This window comes from Nycticebus coucang, chromosome 11 (assembly GCF_027406575.1).
Source record: "Nycticebus coucang isolate mNycCou1 chromosome 11, mNycCou1.pri, whole genome shotgun sequence".
In the NCBI taxonomy this organism is placed as follows: domain Eukaryota; kingdom Metazoa; phylum Chordata; class Mammalia; order Primates; family Lorisidae; genus Nycticebus; species Nycticebus coucang.
The window spans coordinates 26,681,615-26,697,342 of record NC_069790.1 but is presented as its reverse complement, the minus strand read 5'-3'; the positions used below and the strand labels follow the sequence as shown (position 1 = coordinate 26,697,342).

General features: G+C 48.7%; 1 protein-coding gene across 3 annotated transcripts in view; it reads left to right on the top strand.

Moving 5' to 3' along the window:
* The window catches only part of MINDY4 (MINDY lysine 48 deubiquitinase 4), a 255,695-nt gene that overhangs the window by 201,810 nt on the left and 38,157 nt on the right, over positions 1-15,728 (top strand). For 2 of the 3 annotated variants that reach the window (XM_053608563.1, XM_053608561.1), the window contains 5 exons: positions 1,366-1,454; positions 11,911-12,012; positions 13,471-13,497; positions 13,657-13,720; positions 14,793-14,858. In XM_053608563.1, coding sequence (XP_053464538.1) covers positions 1,366-1,454; positions 11,911-12,012; positions 13,471-13,497; positions 13,657-13,720; positions 14,793-14,858 — 348 coding nt within the window. The remainder of the gene's footprint in view (positions 1-1,365; positions 1,455-11,910; positions 12,013-13,470; positions 13,498-13,656; positions 13,721-14,792; positions 14,859-15,728) is intronic. The other variant, XM_053608562.1, reaches the window with a different exon arrangement.

The window sequence follows — 15,728 nt, the reverse complement described above, 5'->3', positions numbered from 1 at the left end:
CTGGGCATCATGCACAGGATGGAAAGTGCTTCTCAATTTGGTAAATTCTGCAGGCAGTAACTGGGCTCTCCGGAGCCAGCCAGCTCCATGTGTGTCACTGTGTGCAGGTACTTCTGTGTGGCTAGTGGAGGAAGAGCCAGGGAACAAGACCCTCTGCTTTGAGGATGTACAGCTTGCACATGGATTTAGGGAGCACCGGCCGTGAGTGGTGCACAGTGCTGGAATGCTTGGTGAGAGGGAGCAGGAGGGGACCCTGGGTCTGGTCTGGGGCACTGGAGGGGCCTTTTCAGGCTGAGCATTGAGAAATGGGCAGGATGTTGTGGGTAGAGCTAAGTGAGGAGGAGGTTCTAGGAAAGTCTAGGGGCTACAAGAAAAGGCAGAAAGATCAAGTGTGTGGAACAGGTGCTTAAAGAGGAAGATGTGATAGAAGCTGGGCAAATGTGTGTTGATGATGACAGGCTTTGAATATGGCTTGCACACAATGTGGGTTGATGGTGACAGGCTTTGAATGCGGCTTGCACACATTTCCCAAGTTATACTCATTAGGACTGGAAGATATGTTAAATCCAGGACCAAAGAATCAGCACATCAGCAGGGCGTCTCAGACAGGTTCCGTTTCTCAAGTCTTAGGAGCCTGTCCTGCCCATGCTGCCTGAGAAAGAGAGTCCCAAGACCATAAGCTTCTGTCTTTCCCTTGTATAGCTAAGCTCAGCCCATATTCTCGCACCCCCACTTCAAGGTTGTCTCCACCCTGCCCCTCTAACAGTCCTTAGACCAGGATGGGGGTTGTTTGTGCTGTTCTGTCCCACTGGCCTTTGCCGAGGTGTCCTGGGGTACAGACCCTGTGCTAGGCCCTGAAATGCCTACATGGGTGGGCTCCTCAGGGAGCCTTTGCACTGCTGGGTGGGAGGGACAAAGACATGCCTAATGGCGTGCCAAGGCAGGCCACAAACTGGGCATAAGAGAGCGCATGTAAGTGTAGGCTGCTGAAAGGCTCACCGGCAGCCATGATGGACAGGGAAGTCCTCCTGGAGGAGGAGGACTTTAGGATGGATCTCCAGTGTTGGGTAGATAATACCCTCAGCCTGTGGACATGGAAACATTTCCTAGATACAGGGAAACCTGTAGTGATGTCCCTAACTTCACATCTGACTGGTTATACATTGCAGACTGGCCCCTCCCTCTAGGGTACTGTGGCCTTGTCACTCTCTATCTGTGACTCGGGGTCAGCGTATTGTGGAGGCAGTTGCTGTGTTAAAGACAGCATGGGGGCCATGCCAAACAGCAGGTGCCTCATGCTCTCTACCCTGGGCAGAGATTCCTAGGTCAGTTCTCACTGGCAGTAACACCTGTCATTCTTTGCAGGGTGGTCCCTGTGGGGTTCTGGCAGCTGTCCAAGGTTATGTCCTACAAAAACTCCTGTTTGAAGGAGATAGCAGAGCCGACTGTGCTCGGTAAGTCAGTGTACCTTCTGGCAATATCTTCTTTTTCCAGGGCTTCTCTTGAAAAAACAAGCAAGGAAACGTGTATTCTCTGATATCTCCTGTTTCTGCATGTTAAGGAAGGAAAGGGCGATGGTGGCCAGCTATCAGGGCCTGCCCTGTGAGTGTTAAATGGACTTGTGTGCACTTGTTTCTAAAAGCAGTGAAGGCTGGTCAGTGGTGCTCCACATGGTAAGAGGCTGCTGGAATGGCATTGAAACCAAGTCCACCCCCTCCTAAATCCCTTCCACCCTTTTGTCAACCCTCTGACCCTTTGACTAAGTCCAGGCCTCTGCTCCCTCCCCACGCTATCTCCCCTTTGCCAACAGCCATGACCACACATTCCAGGCGGCCCCACAGTACACTATTTCCACTCCCTGAAGCCATTCATTTTCTGTTTCACATAGTAAGTGTTTGCACATGGGCACCTTGTTCTCATTTTCATTCATTCGGTATGCATTCCTGTGACATCTTTGTGTAGGCAAAGTGACACAGAGGAGGATAAGATGTGTGTTCTCTCCAGAAATGCTCTCTGAGGTGAGAGATGGATAGAAGACCATATTCCTACACCATAGTTAGTGCCAAGAAGAAAGGTTGGTGACAAGGTGCTGGCTGGGGCTGGAGGCCAGAAAGGTCTCCCTGAGGAGGCAGCCTGCTTCCCTTCCCTCCCTGAGCACATGGTTACCAGCTCATGCTGGTTGCCCCTGGAAGCAGCAGAACTTCAGGCCCTTGGTCCTTTTCTTCCCCCTCTTTTAGGTGAAATGTAACATACATTTAGAAAAGCGTATAAGTCAAAATGTGTTCTATTTAATGAATGATCACAAAACCACCATGAATTTATGTTTATCACAACCATGAACTTATCAAGTTCATTGTTCAAGAAAGAAAATGTTTTCAAGGGCAGTGCCTGTGGCTCAGTGAGTAGGGCGCCAGCCCCATATACCCAGGGTGGCAGGTTCGAACTGGCCCTGGCCAAACTGTAACAAAAAAAATAGCCGGGCATTGTGGTAGGCACCTGTAGTTCCAGCTACTTGGGAGGCCGAGGCAAGAGAATCGCCTAAGCCCAGTGACGCCATGGCACTCTACCGAGGGCGATAAAATGAGACTCTGTTTCTACAAAAAAAAAAAAGAAAGAAAGAAAGAAAATGTTTTCAGTACCCAGAATCCTTCTGCTCCTGCCTAGTAGGTGCCTCTCCAATCTTCTCACTAAAATATTATTAAATGAATTTTAAAATCATAGTTTAATTTTGCCACTTCCTGAACTATATTGAAAGGTATTTTGTTTTTGTCATAAGCATTTCAGAGCCATTTTTTAAAAAGCCTACATGTTACCAAGACAGCCAGGCAATGTTATCTGACACTGTTCCCTGGGGTACATCCAGCCAATCTCGTTATGGAGACGAAGCACATAGATGATGTGCTTTAGACAAGGTCCAACTCAGGGAAGCTTTTCCTCCTTGGTATCTTATAATTTTTCTCAGAATTATATTATTTTACTCAATAATAATCAAGGTGTTTCCTCTCACACCACAAGATGCTAACCATAAACATAGCAACATAACATTTTCATAGCAAGATCTCACTCACCTGTCCTTGTTCTTTATCCCCTTCCTCTCCTTCACACCTGGGTCTACCCTTAATCCTCCTGTCTGAGCAGGATATTCCCACTGCCTGCTCTGGAAGTTCTGTCCAGCACAGTGCTATGGAGGTTTGAGTTTAACCCTGGTGGGGTTGACATAGTCCCCTGTTCTCAGGAACACTCCTGATTGGGTAGAACTTGCTGAGTGAGGGAGCCTTGGTTGTCTTCAAAAGGTGCAGGGATTCTGAGCTCATATGGATCACCTGCTTACCTTCATTCCTTGCATTGAAAAAAAGTACGCAAAGCATACTTAACCGGGTTCTTAGTGGGATATGGGGCTGAACAAGACAGATAAAGCCTTGCCCTCATGGCACCAGTGACTGAACAGGACAATCAATAGAATACAGAACAGGAGAACAGATGGACAGGCAGTTACAAAGGGCATACAGGATAAGAAGAGTTCACTGGCACACAAAGGGGTCAAAGTAAGCTTCCCTGAAGGGTGACATTTAATCTTACTGAGATCAGAAGGGTGATCGGAACCCCTGGTTCCCTTCATGTATATCCTTGCACACTACTATTCCCCCCTTCCTGGCAAATATCCTCCAACTCTATCCTGGGCCCACATGCCTTGTGTGCTCAGGCACTCTTCCTGCTGGCTCCTCTCACTGCTCAGAGGCCACATCTTCATGGAGGCCTTCCCTGACCTCTCTTGTTAAGATAAACTCTGGCCCTTCCTCTAATAGCTCCACTCCCAGTTGATGTTCTTGTTTGCTGGGTTTGCTACAAGTCCATATGTGCTCCTTGCCCCCAGAACACAAGCCCCATGAGGATGGGGCCTGTTGGGCTGCCCGGTTTGCAACTGGGTCTCTGGCATCTGGCCCAGTGCCTAGTCCACAGAAGAGGCCCTCCAAATTTTTGTTGAATGAACGCATGGCCAAATGAATGAATTATCCAGACAAATAGAGAAGGGAGGGGGAATGGTGTTCCAGTAAAGAGAACAAGATGTGCAGGAGCCTGAGGGCAGGGAGAGGAATGGATAGTTGCCTGGGGTGGCCAGGGCAGTGTTTAGAAGGGCAGAGTGAGACCTGGGGTGGTAGATAGGATTAGGGTCAAGCTGCCAGAGGGGCATTGGGCACTGCCAGCTGCTTGGGTCAAGCCTTGGGCTTGGCCCTTGTGGGAAATGAGATGTTTTATAACCCATTTAAGTCCAATGCCCCTTCAGAGTTGCTTTTGAGCTCTAATTTTGGACTTCTAGGGGATGGTGGATGGTTTCCCAACATTCAGTTTTTCAGTTGTTTCCAGGAAGGGCTGATTCTGCTCAGGGCACAAAGCAGGCTTGATTCCTTGTCACCCACCCTATTCCACCCCACCCAGGAGATATGAGAGCTTTTATATTCCCCTAGGCCACACCTTTGGGGGCAGAGCTCTGTTCCCCATGCCAGAGAGGAGAGCCAGGGCTTGGAAGGCAGAAAGCCATCCAGTGTGGACCCATGGCTGGCTCTGGATAGAGAGAAAACTGTGCCAAGCTGTGGGGACTGAGGTTTTCCTCCTCTCATCGTCAGCCAGGCAAGCTCCTGCCAAGTGCTGACTGAGGCTCTAATTTGTATTGACAGGTATCTATTTAAGCACCTGCTAGATAGTTCTGCCAGGGCTCTGCTGGGGGAGAGGGGCAGGAGGAAATGCAGCCTTGGCCCTCGAGGGTACCCTGGGACTCTGAGAGGAGCTAGGGCCAACCTGGTCAGAAGTCTCTCAGAGGCCAGGTCTATATGTGTCTGCAGGCCAAAGGTGAGGGTCTGGGCTGTGGCGGTGGGAGGAGAAAAAGGGAAGAAGGAACTGTGGCTTCTGGGGGTTGTTGTGTGTGAGGATGTGTCTAGTGGGAAGGAGTCCAACTCTGCAGGGGAGGTAGCCTGGCTGGATCAGAGAGGTCTGTACCCAGTGGCCAGGAGAGCTCAGCCTACAGGTGAGGGCTACCTTCTCTGAGCTGCCTGGAAGGATTCATGGGGTAGGTAAGTGACCTCTTTTGTCTTTGGAGCCCTATAACTCCGGGTGCTGCTTGTAATCTGCCCCTCCTCGCACCTCTACCCCGTGCATAAGGGTGCGGTACCATGCAGCTTAAGCTTAGCAGACTGGTTCCTGCTCCCATGGGACCTCATGGCAGGCCTGAGGAGACATTCTTCATGAAGAATACACAACTGGAAGGGAGGAGAGGAGAGCTAACTCGGTCACTGGGGCTCCCTGAAAAAACCTGAGAGGACTCAGGAATCTCACGGTGATAAGCAGAGGGCAGAGACCCTCTCCCCTAATCCCAGTGAGGGACTCCCTTCCTTCCCCTCCTTCTGGGGGTGGTGTGCCATGAGCAACAGGTACTAGATGCCCTCCCCACCCTTCCTGTCCAGAATTTCCTCTTCCCACAACTCTGGGCCTATGTCAGGCTGCATGTAGATAGGGAGTGGGGAGAGAGATCCCTCCTAGGGATGGGATAGGACTTAGGCCAAGCAAAGACCAGGGGAGTGAGGGGCCAGAATAAGAGAAGGGAGGTGGAATCTGTGTTGCTGCTTTGCTGAGGGCCAGCAGGTCAGAGGCCACAGAAAGTCCTCCTTGCCAAGTGGGTGGGGTCTAGCCTTTAGCGTTAGTGCCCAGGTGGGAGAGGGAGAGAGAAGATGCTGAAGAGAGCACTGGACTGGCGGGGGACCAAAGTAGAGCCCTGGGGAAGCAGGATCTCACTTTCTTTATCTGTAAATTAGGAAAGTAATCTCTGGCCCTCCTAAATTGGACTTGGTAAGAAAATATGAAGTTGGCTGGGCACCTGTAGCTCAGTGGTTAGGGCGCTGGCTACATGCTTCAGGGCTGGTGGGTTTAAACCCAGCCTGGGCCTGCTAAACCTAAAAAAAAAAAAAAAAATAGCCAGGTGCTGTGGCGGGCACTTATAGTCCCTGCTACTAGGGAGGCTGAAGCAAGAGAATCGTTTGAGCCCAAGAGTTTGAGGTTGCTATGAGCTATAATGCCACGGCATTCTACCGAGGGTGACAAATATCAATTAAAAAAAAAAAAAAGAAAGAAAGAAGTCCTTTGTAAGTTATCTTTAAGGGCTGTGCAAGAATATAGGACCATGGAACTCAGCCTGCCATGGTACAGATGGGGAAACTGAGGCCTAGAGAGTGGAAGATGCTTGCTCAGGAACACATCTGGAATCCTGTGAGAGTTCAGACTGGCACATAATGTCTATCATAGCAATGCTGCTGTGGCCTACAAGAGAAGGGAGCAACGGGGGTCCACCACTGTGAGGGATGCTGAGAGCCATGAGTTCTAGATACTCCATCTTTGGACACCCATACAGACTCTTAGTGACCAAAGGGTGGCTCTGTTCATTAAGGCCTTCTCAGCAGAAAATCCCTTTTGCCCTACTTTAGAAAAAAATCAATGCAGAAGAATATGGCGAATAACACAGCAAACACCTGGGGAGCCCCTGCTTCACGTTGACAGAGGGGAACACTTAGTATGTCAGGAGCCGCCCTCAACCCCCAGCTCCTCTGGTTTCATTGATTTATTTATACATATTTTATGTTGATTGACTGGGTCATTGATGTTCCTATATGGGCTGCCTGTGCTCAATTTGGTGTGAGGCTTTAGCATTCTCTTTGACTCTGAAACTCCAGGATTTCAGAAATGATCCAGATTAAAAAAAAAAAAAAAAAAGGAGGCAAGTGCCTCTGTTCTCTTCAGGAGCACCATGATGACCAGATGTCATGCATCTATAGCTGGTGTCAGGGCCTGTGGGCCCAGCCCTGTGTTTTCCTCCCTGGAGGCCCCTCTTCAGACTCTTCTCCCCATAAGTGATGGGGAAATGGTTCTGTGAAAGCAGAGTGGAGGATGGGCTTGCATCCTCCAGGGAAGTCATGCTGAAATAAAGCCTTCTTGGCAGCAGTGGTGTTTTTTCTGCAGAACTGTCTGGCTTCGTTAAGACTCATTCCATCAGGCCAGCAGCCGGTATCTCCTCCTTTCCTCAGTCGGGAAGGACAGAGCTAGGTGACAGGCCTCGGTGTTTTTCCACTTGAAAAGGGAGATGATGAGTTCTCATTCCCCCAAAGGACTGGAGAGAGCCATGGTCCAGGAAGTGGCCCCAGAGCCTGGTGCAGATCTGAGAGTCAGAGAGTCTAGGGAGGTCCTCATGAAATTTTCACGTTCCTTCTGGAATTGGGCAATTTGAGACCAGAGGAGGAGGGGCCCTTGCTCAGAGTCCCTGTGGACAGAAGTAGCAGAACCAGGCTTGGCACCCAGGCCAACTTTCTTGCCATGTGCTCCTGAACCTGAGAAGAAACAGAAAGGGTGGAGTAACCCACCCCTGCTCACTTGCCAGCTCCTGCCTGAATAGTGTGAAGACCCAGTCCACATGGGCACGTCAGAGTGCACAGGCAAGGCTATTTTTTTTAATCCGAAACATTTGGGTAATTTAGGCAAAAGAATATATTATTCCCCAATCCCTACATCGGTGTTTTTAACATTTTTTATCTCACAGTACACTTGATCCTATAGTTAAACTTCTGTGGCACACTTAAAATTATGTTGATCAAAAAGAAGAGGTAAAAAAAAGAATATACTTACTGTGCTTTGAACTTCTTTTGAAATAATTTCATTAATGATCTTCAAAAATTTTCAATGTACACATAAGATCCTATGTGCTGTGGCATACTGGTTGAAAATCAGTGACCTAAATAAATGTCTTTATCTTGCACTTCTCCTATGAGGAATTTGACTCTTTTTTTGTTTGTTTTTTGAGAAGAGTCTCACTCTGTTGCCCCAGTTAGAGTGCAATGGCATGATCATAGTTCACTGCAGCCTCAAACTCCTGGGCCCAGTGGTTCTCCTGCTTCAGCTTCCCAAGTAGCTGAGACTATAAAGGTACATGCCACCATGTCTGGTTAATTTTTAAAAAAATATGTGTATATTTTGCAGAGAGAGGGTCACCCAGGCTGGTCTTGAACTCCTGACTTCAAGTGATCCTCCTGCCTCAGCTTCCCAACATGCTGGCATTATAGGCTAAGCCACCACACCTGGCCTGGAATTTGACTCTTAAACTTCTTTTGGTTTAAGGGCCTGGCCAGGTGCCAGTCTTCTGGAAGGAGTTTAACAGACATGTGTCTAACTGATCAGGCACTTCAAGACCACATTCCAGACATTGTCATCAGGGTTCTGGTCATGAAGGTGGGCATGGAGCTCTCCGGTCGAGTCTGGGTGACTCAGGCACAACAGCAGTTTCCTCTGTTATCATCTGTAGATGCAGGCACACCACCCTACTACCTACACTGGGGCAAGTAAAATGACAGAATGCCAAAGTCAGAATTATGGTTAGGGTGGCACCTAACCCAGTGCCTGCATTTGTAGGTAGATGGGGAAGTGAAGGCCAGGGAGGTCAGGGGCTTCCCTAAAGCCTGGGAGCCAGGACTGTGGTCCAGGCCTCTTAGTTTTCTGGCCATTGCACTTGTCCCTTCTCCACTGTGTTTTCTGGAAAGCTGTGTCACAAAAGAGAAAGATGGAGAAAGCTCAGAAGGTTGGGGAGACTAGCAGAGTTACTAACCAGAGCCAATTGAAAGAACAAGGACTTATACATAGAGCAGTCATCTTCAACAGGTGTGCTGTGGCACACCAGTGTGCGGTGAGAGGAACTTAGATGTGCCTCGAAAACTTTTAAAGATCATTAATGAAATTATTTTCAAAAGAAGTTCAAAGCACAATAAATACATTCTTTTTACTCTTTTTTTTTTTTGATCAACATAATTTAAGCGTGCCACAGAAGTTTAAATATTAAGTTCAAGTTTGCTGTGAGATAAAAAAGGTTGAAAAATAGTGGCTTAGAGATATGGAGGTTCCAAGGGGCTGTGAACAGAGCTTGTGAGATCAGGGAGCCAGGTCAAGCCTAAGAGCAAGGTCTCTTTGTTGTGTTGCACAGTGCTGAAATGACAGGATCAAAGCACAGGGGATGTTAGTCCTTGATACCAAGTGCCCACAACAATTGATTCTACTTCTCCAGGCTCTTCCTTTCTTCCTCAATGCTTATTTTTTCCAGCTTTTACTAACTGTGTGACCTTGGATAAATCACTTAGTCTCTGTGCCTCAGTTTTCCCCTTTTAAAAAGAAAATAAGAATAGTACCTTCCTCATAGGTGTGTTTTAACAGTTTGATGAAATAACACATGTAAAGTGCTTATGACAGTGCCTGATGCATGACTAACACTATATATGTTGGCTTTTAAAATCTTGTTACTGTACGGAGAGGCTTCCAACCAAGGATTATCTGCTTCAGTAAGTTAGTGTGGAACACGGTGTTTGAAAGTCGTCTCCTTAGTTCCAAATACAGAGCTGTTCCAGCATAAATGTTGTAGGCGGAGAATATAACCCAGACATAATTTTGCACAGCTCCTATACATGTTAAGGATTTTAACTGGGGAGTACTGGCCATACTTGTGCTGTAGGAAGACCTTCCCAAGCCCCTCCCTCATCCTGTGAGTAGGAGCAGGGAAGATTGGAGGAGGGTGAGATGCAGCAGATGAGTGGGCACTGGCACTCAGCTGAGGGAAGGACATCCCAGGAGAGGAACACGGGAGATGGGTCGGAGGGACTCAGTATGTGTGTCAGGATGTGGCCCTCATTTGGATGAGGGCAAGGCATGGAACAGGAGCTGTGTGGGATGACAGAGTCCACATTTTGGGGTTCTGAATCCAGACGGATAAGCGTCCAGCCTTTTCCCTTTTATTCCAGACCCCACTGAGTCCTTGACGTGGCTTCTCTTATAACCTGGAGCACCATTTTCTCCCTATTGTTTTCATAGTGAATGGTGACCTGGGCCAGTGATCCCAACAGCTTGGGTATCCGGTGTGGTGATAGCGTGGAAACTATTTCCTCCGAGAAACCCAGTGGGCTTCCTGAGGCTCAAGGAATATCAGGCTGTTTTATACTCTTTTTTTTTTTTTTTTTTTGTAGAGACAGAGTTTCACTTTATGGCCCTTGGTAGAGTGCCGTGGCATCACACAGCTCACAGCAACCTCCAACTCCTGGGCTTGAGCGATTCTCTTGCCTCAGCCTCCCGAGCAGCTGGGACTACAGGCGCCCGCCACAACGCCCGGCTATTTTTTTGTTGCAGTTCGGCTGGAGCCGGGTTTGAACCCGCCACCCTCGGTATATGGGGCCAGGGCCTTACTGATTGAGCCACAGGCGCCGCCCTGCTGTTTTATATTCTGAAGCGCTTGAGTGCTTGTTGCTTGTCTCATTGCAGTTGAAGGATTTTCAGTGTCAGGGTCTTAGTGTCACTTGCTTATCAGATGTTGGGGACTCACTTTCCCATTGCCATGGCCCACGTAAGGAAACTGCTTGCTTGGCACTGTTGAACAGTCACCACTTGCCAGGCACTGGTCCATGGATCTTGCAAACATCATTTCATTTAAAACTATGAGGGAAGGGCAATTGTCACCCAGTTTATGGATGGGGAAACTGAGGGTCCACTGTATTATATCACCTCTCATCTTAAAGTAATTGGGCCACAATAGTGTGGGTGTAGATTTCTGGCTCTGTGTTACAGGCCCCGGACAGTGACCAAATGTTGCCCTGCATGGGGGACTATGCTGTGGTCTCCTTGGTTTCTCTTCTGCCTCGGAGAGGAGAGACACAGCTCAGCATGGGACTTGGGTATTATTTGGACTTGGTATTATTTCACAGGGGTCGCCTAAATATATCCTGCATATCAGATATTTACATTATGATTCATAACAGTAGCAAAATTATAGTTATGAAGTAAGCAATGAAAATAATTTTATTCTTGGGGGTCACTACAACATGAGGCACTGTATTAAAGGGTTGTGGCATTAGGAAGGTTGAGAACCACTGATCTAGAAGAAGGCAAGAAATATAACCCTAAGGAGCCATGGAAATGTGAAATGGAGAGAGATGTCTACATTTGGCTGTTTCCCTTCTTCCCTCTCATTCACTTCATGTACCAGGCACCTCTTAGTTACCATTTTTATTGTAAGAGAGATCCCTGCCATTTTTAATCCTTCTGACTGCCTATCCACCTTAAACCCTTTGCTCCCAAGACCGCGTCATGGCACTCTACCCCTATCTCTTTGAGTCTCTCTCCTCTCCTCTCTTGACACTTCACAGTTCCAGAGGCTTCCATCCTTGGCAGCTGCCTCTGCCCTTCCTCTTCCTCCCTCTGGGAAATCTATACCCATCCCCTATCCCTGTCCTGGGATCTACCTAGGGGTCCATGTGCATTTCAAGCTCAGTGAGTCTGAGGTGCAACTCCTCATCTGCCACACTAGACACCTCCTTCCAGCCACATTCTCCTTATTTCAATGGGTAGCTCTGGCACCACTAAAAACACGGAGGCCATCTTTGATTCCTTCCTCCCTCCTCCCCACACCCTGAATCTGAGTATCCAGCAGGTCATGCTGTTGCCCTCTTAGAAACTGAGAGTGAAGACACCTGTCCCTATAAGGTGGTGTCTCCAAGGCCCCAGATGTGGCATGGCAACATCTTTGAGGGGTGGTACCCTGCATTTCTCTGAGATGACAGCCTCCCAAGCATACCTGCTGGGCCTCCTGGGCTCCATCCAAACTCATGTCCTTTCTCACATACTACTGGGTCCCTCAAACCCTCGGCAGCACCTTCTCTCCTGTGAGCACTTTCCTCAGCTTCCTCCTCCTCCTCCAGCCCTGCCTGGGGCCCCTCCCTGAAGGCCCCTCCTCCCCAGGCTATGCCTCAGAGTCCCCTGGGCTGCAAGTGGTCCTTCCACAGGGATACAGCGTATCAGCTTTGTGTCTCCATGAGCTAAAAGCAGTCCCTTTCTCATCCTCAGGGGGATGCAGCCTTCAGATGCCCACAGGACCCACTGCCTCGTCCTGGCCATTGCAGACATTGTGTGGCGGGCTGGGAATAAAGAGAGAGCTGTGGTCACACTGTAAGTTGTACTGAGGGCTGTGTTGCTATTGCTCAACCTCTGTTGGCATAGTGGCAACAAGCTGGCTATGTATGTTCCTGTCCTCGAGGCCTAAGGACCGCATCTGCACACCCTTCAGCACCCTGCCGTGTCACATGCTGGGATGAGGCTGAGAGTCAGCCTGACGTGCTGGGTAGCCCAGATTGTGAGAGGGGCCCAAGCCCGCCATGTGGCTCTAGGATGCCCTCCCTAGGCTTCAGTTCTCATCGTGAAAGGGCAGTCATATCTTTCTCCTGGGGAGCTTTGGGGTGACCCCTTTGAGAAAATCTCTGACCCTAGCAGTCAGGTCCTCTTTATATTTCTCTGATTTGGAGGCCACAAAAAATAGCTCTCAAGTTTAATCAGTAGTGACCCTATTCTACTGTCATTCCCAGTCCGCAAAGCATGTTCCCATTTGCTCTGTCTCTTGGTCCTATTCCATAGAGGAGGAGACAGAGAGTTCAACTGGAGACCTGGACCTGGACTCCATTGCCCCAATCTGCATGGTCTTTCCCTGCTGCCTGCATTTTACCCCACGTAATCCACATGGTATGCTGAAATCATATGGATTATGATGGACCAAGGTGCACACTCTGAGGTGGAGCTACCATCCTCCGGCTTGGGCAGCTCATGCTGTGTTTGTTTCTTATTAGCTCACACTGCACAGTTTGACCTGCTATGAGAAGCTGGTGACTTTTCTTCACTATAGTGACTTGGTCACTATAGCAGTGTAAGGGGCAGGACCTTCAGAGGCACAATAATCTCAACACTGTTGCTTATTGGCTATGTGACCTTGGGCAATTGACTTAACCTCTCTGTGCCTCATCTGTTTATTCATCTGGAAAATGGGACTGACAATAATTATAACTTAATAAGGTGGTTATAAAAACGAAATGAGTCAATATAAATAAATCACATGTAATAAGTACATCAGTTCAAATAATTTATCAGTATGAATAGATGATAATAATAAATGTGCTTAGGAGAAAATCTGGCATTTACTAATCCTGCAGGGCAGGCCTGAGAGCAGATGGGGCAGGAAACTGTAAGACAGTTTCTCCTGTCTTACGTACTAGGAAGCAGAAGCCCAGAGTTGGAGAGGAACAGTGGCTGGTCCAAGACTACACAGCAGCTAATGGCATAGTGGGCCTCAAACCCAACTCTCCTTCTAGTCCCTTCTGCATTGGGCTACCTACCCAGTGTTTGCGGTGTCAAAGATGCTGATGGCATAGAGGTAGAGAGTCCCAGAGAGGACAAAGGCTGGAGTTCCTCAAGTCAATGAAAACAATCGGCCAGGCAGCATTCCTTAGTCTGGAAGTATATTTGTCGTTTGTGGGTGAGAGTCAGACTTCCTACTGCCAGGACTTTGGTTTGGTTATTCCAAGCTCTCTCTCTGCCGTCTTTTTTCCATTTCTTTTTTTTTTTTCCCTCCCCTACTAGTGAAGTTCTCTGGATCCAGCCTAGTGGGTGAGTTCAAAGTGGGGAAAAACGAGAAACCCTTGGCTCCATTCTTTCCTCTGGAGACACTTTCTTATTTGCCCGCATTAAATGACACATGTGGTTTTACCCTGGCTGGAGGGCACATCTTCTATGCGGAGGACTCATGCACCTTCTTTTCCTTTTTAGGGCTTCTGGAATACAACAGTTCAGTCCAACAGGGAAATACAAAGCAGATGGAGTCTTAGAAACAGTATGGCTTTCTGGAAAATTATCACGCAACCTTTGGCTTTGTTTGGGGACTGTCTCCTTTCATATAAGTAAATCCTTCCCCAGCTGGGGATGGGCTGGCCTTCCCTGCAGCCCAGGCCCACAGAATCCTTGTCCTGGGATTGAGGTGAGGGCAGACATGGGGTGGCTTTGGGGATGGGCTCTTGCCAGAGCTGGCTTTATAGTCAAAATGCCAACTGGCTCCTTGTCACCTTGAAGGTTTACAGAGCTGCAGTTGCACCAGCAGTAGGTATAGCATGCCTTTAGTTGAGCCCCAATCTTCTCTCTGTCCTTCTCTAGTTTTGTCATGGGATGGGGTGGGATGGAAAGGGGATGGAAGTTAAAAAGTGGGGAGGAACTCAATAGCATGGACTATTGAGGGAAAAATGAGAGATACACACTTTTGTATTTTTGAAAATATGGAAACAGTGAAGTTTTCCAACCACTTCTTCACCGAGAATTTTTGCTTTAATTAATTAGTTTCATTTGACCTAGGTTTAGGCATGTGTGGCCCTGTGACCCTAATTAAGGGTCTGACATTGTTGAATGCTTTTTCTAAAAGTGTTTTTTCCTGGCCTGCCTGAGAAACCAAAGTAGACTCATAACTGCTGCTTCCCATTGGACTCAGGATACGGCCTGTTGGGCTTTGACCCAGCCTGGCTATTGTGATTTGGATGTGGCACTCACCCCACTCACCACTACCCTCAACCTCTTCTCAGATGTCAATGACTAGCCCGTGTGGGTGCAGCTGTCCTCTGTTGAGGACACGCATGATGCTGGATCCTTTGCTTTAGTCCCATGATGTCTGGAATCCTGGGGTCCCCTGCTACAGGGCAGACTTAGCCTGGAGAACCCACCTGTCCTGGGCCAGCCTTTAAGTTGCACACAGCTGTGGGTGTGTCTCTCAACCCCACTCTGGAGGATGCTGCTATCTAATTCAAGGACATTCCTGAGTGGGATTTTGTAGCTGTGGAAGCCAGGGTGGCAGAAGCTATTCTAAGAGGGTATCATCCTCTGGCTTGGGCGGCTCACATTGTGTGTTTGTTTCTTATTAGCTCACACTGCACAGTTTGACCTGCTATGAGGAGCTGGTGACTTTTCTTCAGCAAAGCATTCATCAGGTATGAGCTATGGTTTATTTTTGTAGGCTGTGCACTACTGGCTTTCTACTTTCACTGTGAAAGAGATGCTGATGCACCTCCCTCTTCATCCCCTGACCCTGGGTGGTGGCAGAGAGGCTGGGAAGGGGCTAATGCTGACCCCCAGGTAGTGGGCCAAGGACACAGGATTGATTTTGGCTAGAGAAGAGTGGACTTGGTGGCAAGGAGTCCAGTCTCTACCGTTGCATCCTTGCTGGCTGGCCATGGGGACAAGCTCAGAGAACAGCTATAGCTGGGGCTGCAAAAAGCAGAGCTGGGCTGGGTGGGGTGGGAATGAAGGGGAAGCGACTCATAGACGGTGGTCACGAGAGCTCTGTGTCCCTGTTGAAGCATCTGCTTCTGGAAATCATGACCTCTTTGTCAGCAGACTGGGTTGTAGGCCCAGTGGTGGGGATGGGAGTGACAAGAAAGGGGCTTGCTCGATGGGGTTGGAAGGCTTAGCTGTGCTGATGGAGATACTGCTTGGTGTCCCTGGGGAGGCAGGGATAGGCCCAGAGGGAGCCTGAAACAGGGGTCTGGGGACCTCCTGTGGCTTATCTTAGCTCCACTGGAGGAGAACTATGCATCCATTCCTGGCAGTGGGGCAGGTGGAACATGGCCAGGGCCAGACAGCAGCAGAATCACAGGGCTCCAGGAATTCGGGCTAGGGCTGTGGCATCACTGGCTTTGTAGAGAGGGTATTGCACACCCTAGGGGTACAGAATATGGTTTCTGGAGCCAGTTATCCTGTTCTGTGACCTTGAGCAACTTACTAACTCTGTACCACAGTTTCCTCATCTGTAAGATGTGGCAAATAGTACCAGCCTCTCCCTCAGAGCCTGTGCAGAGCCC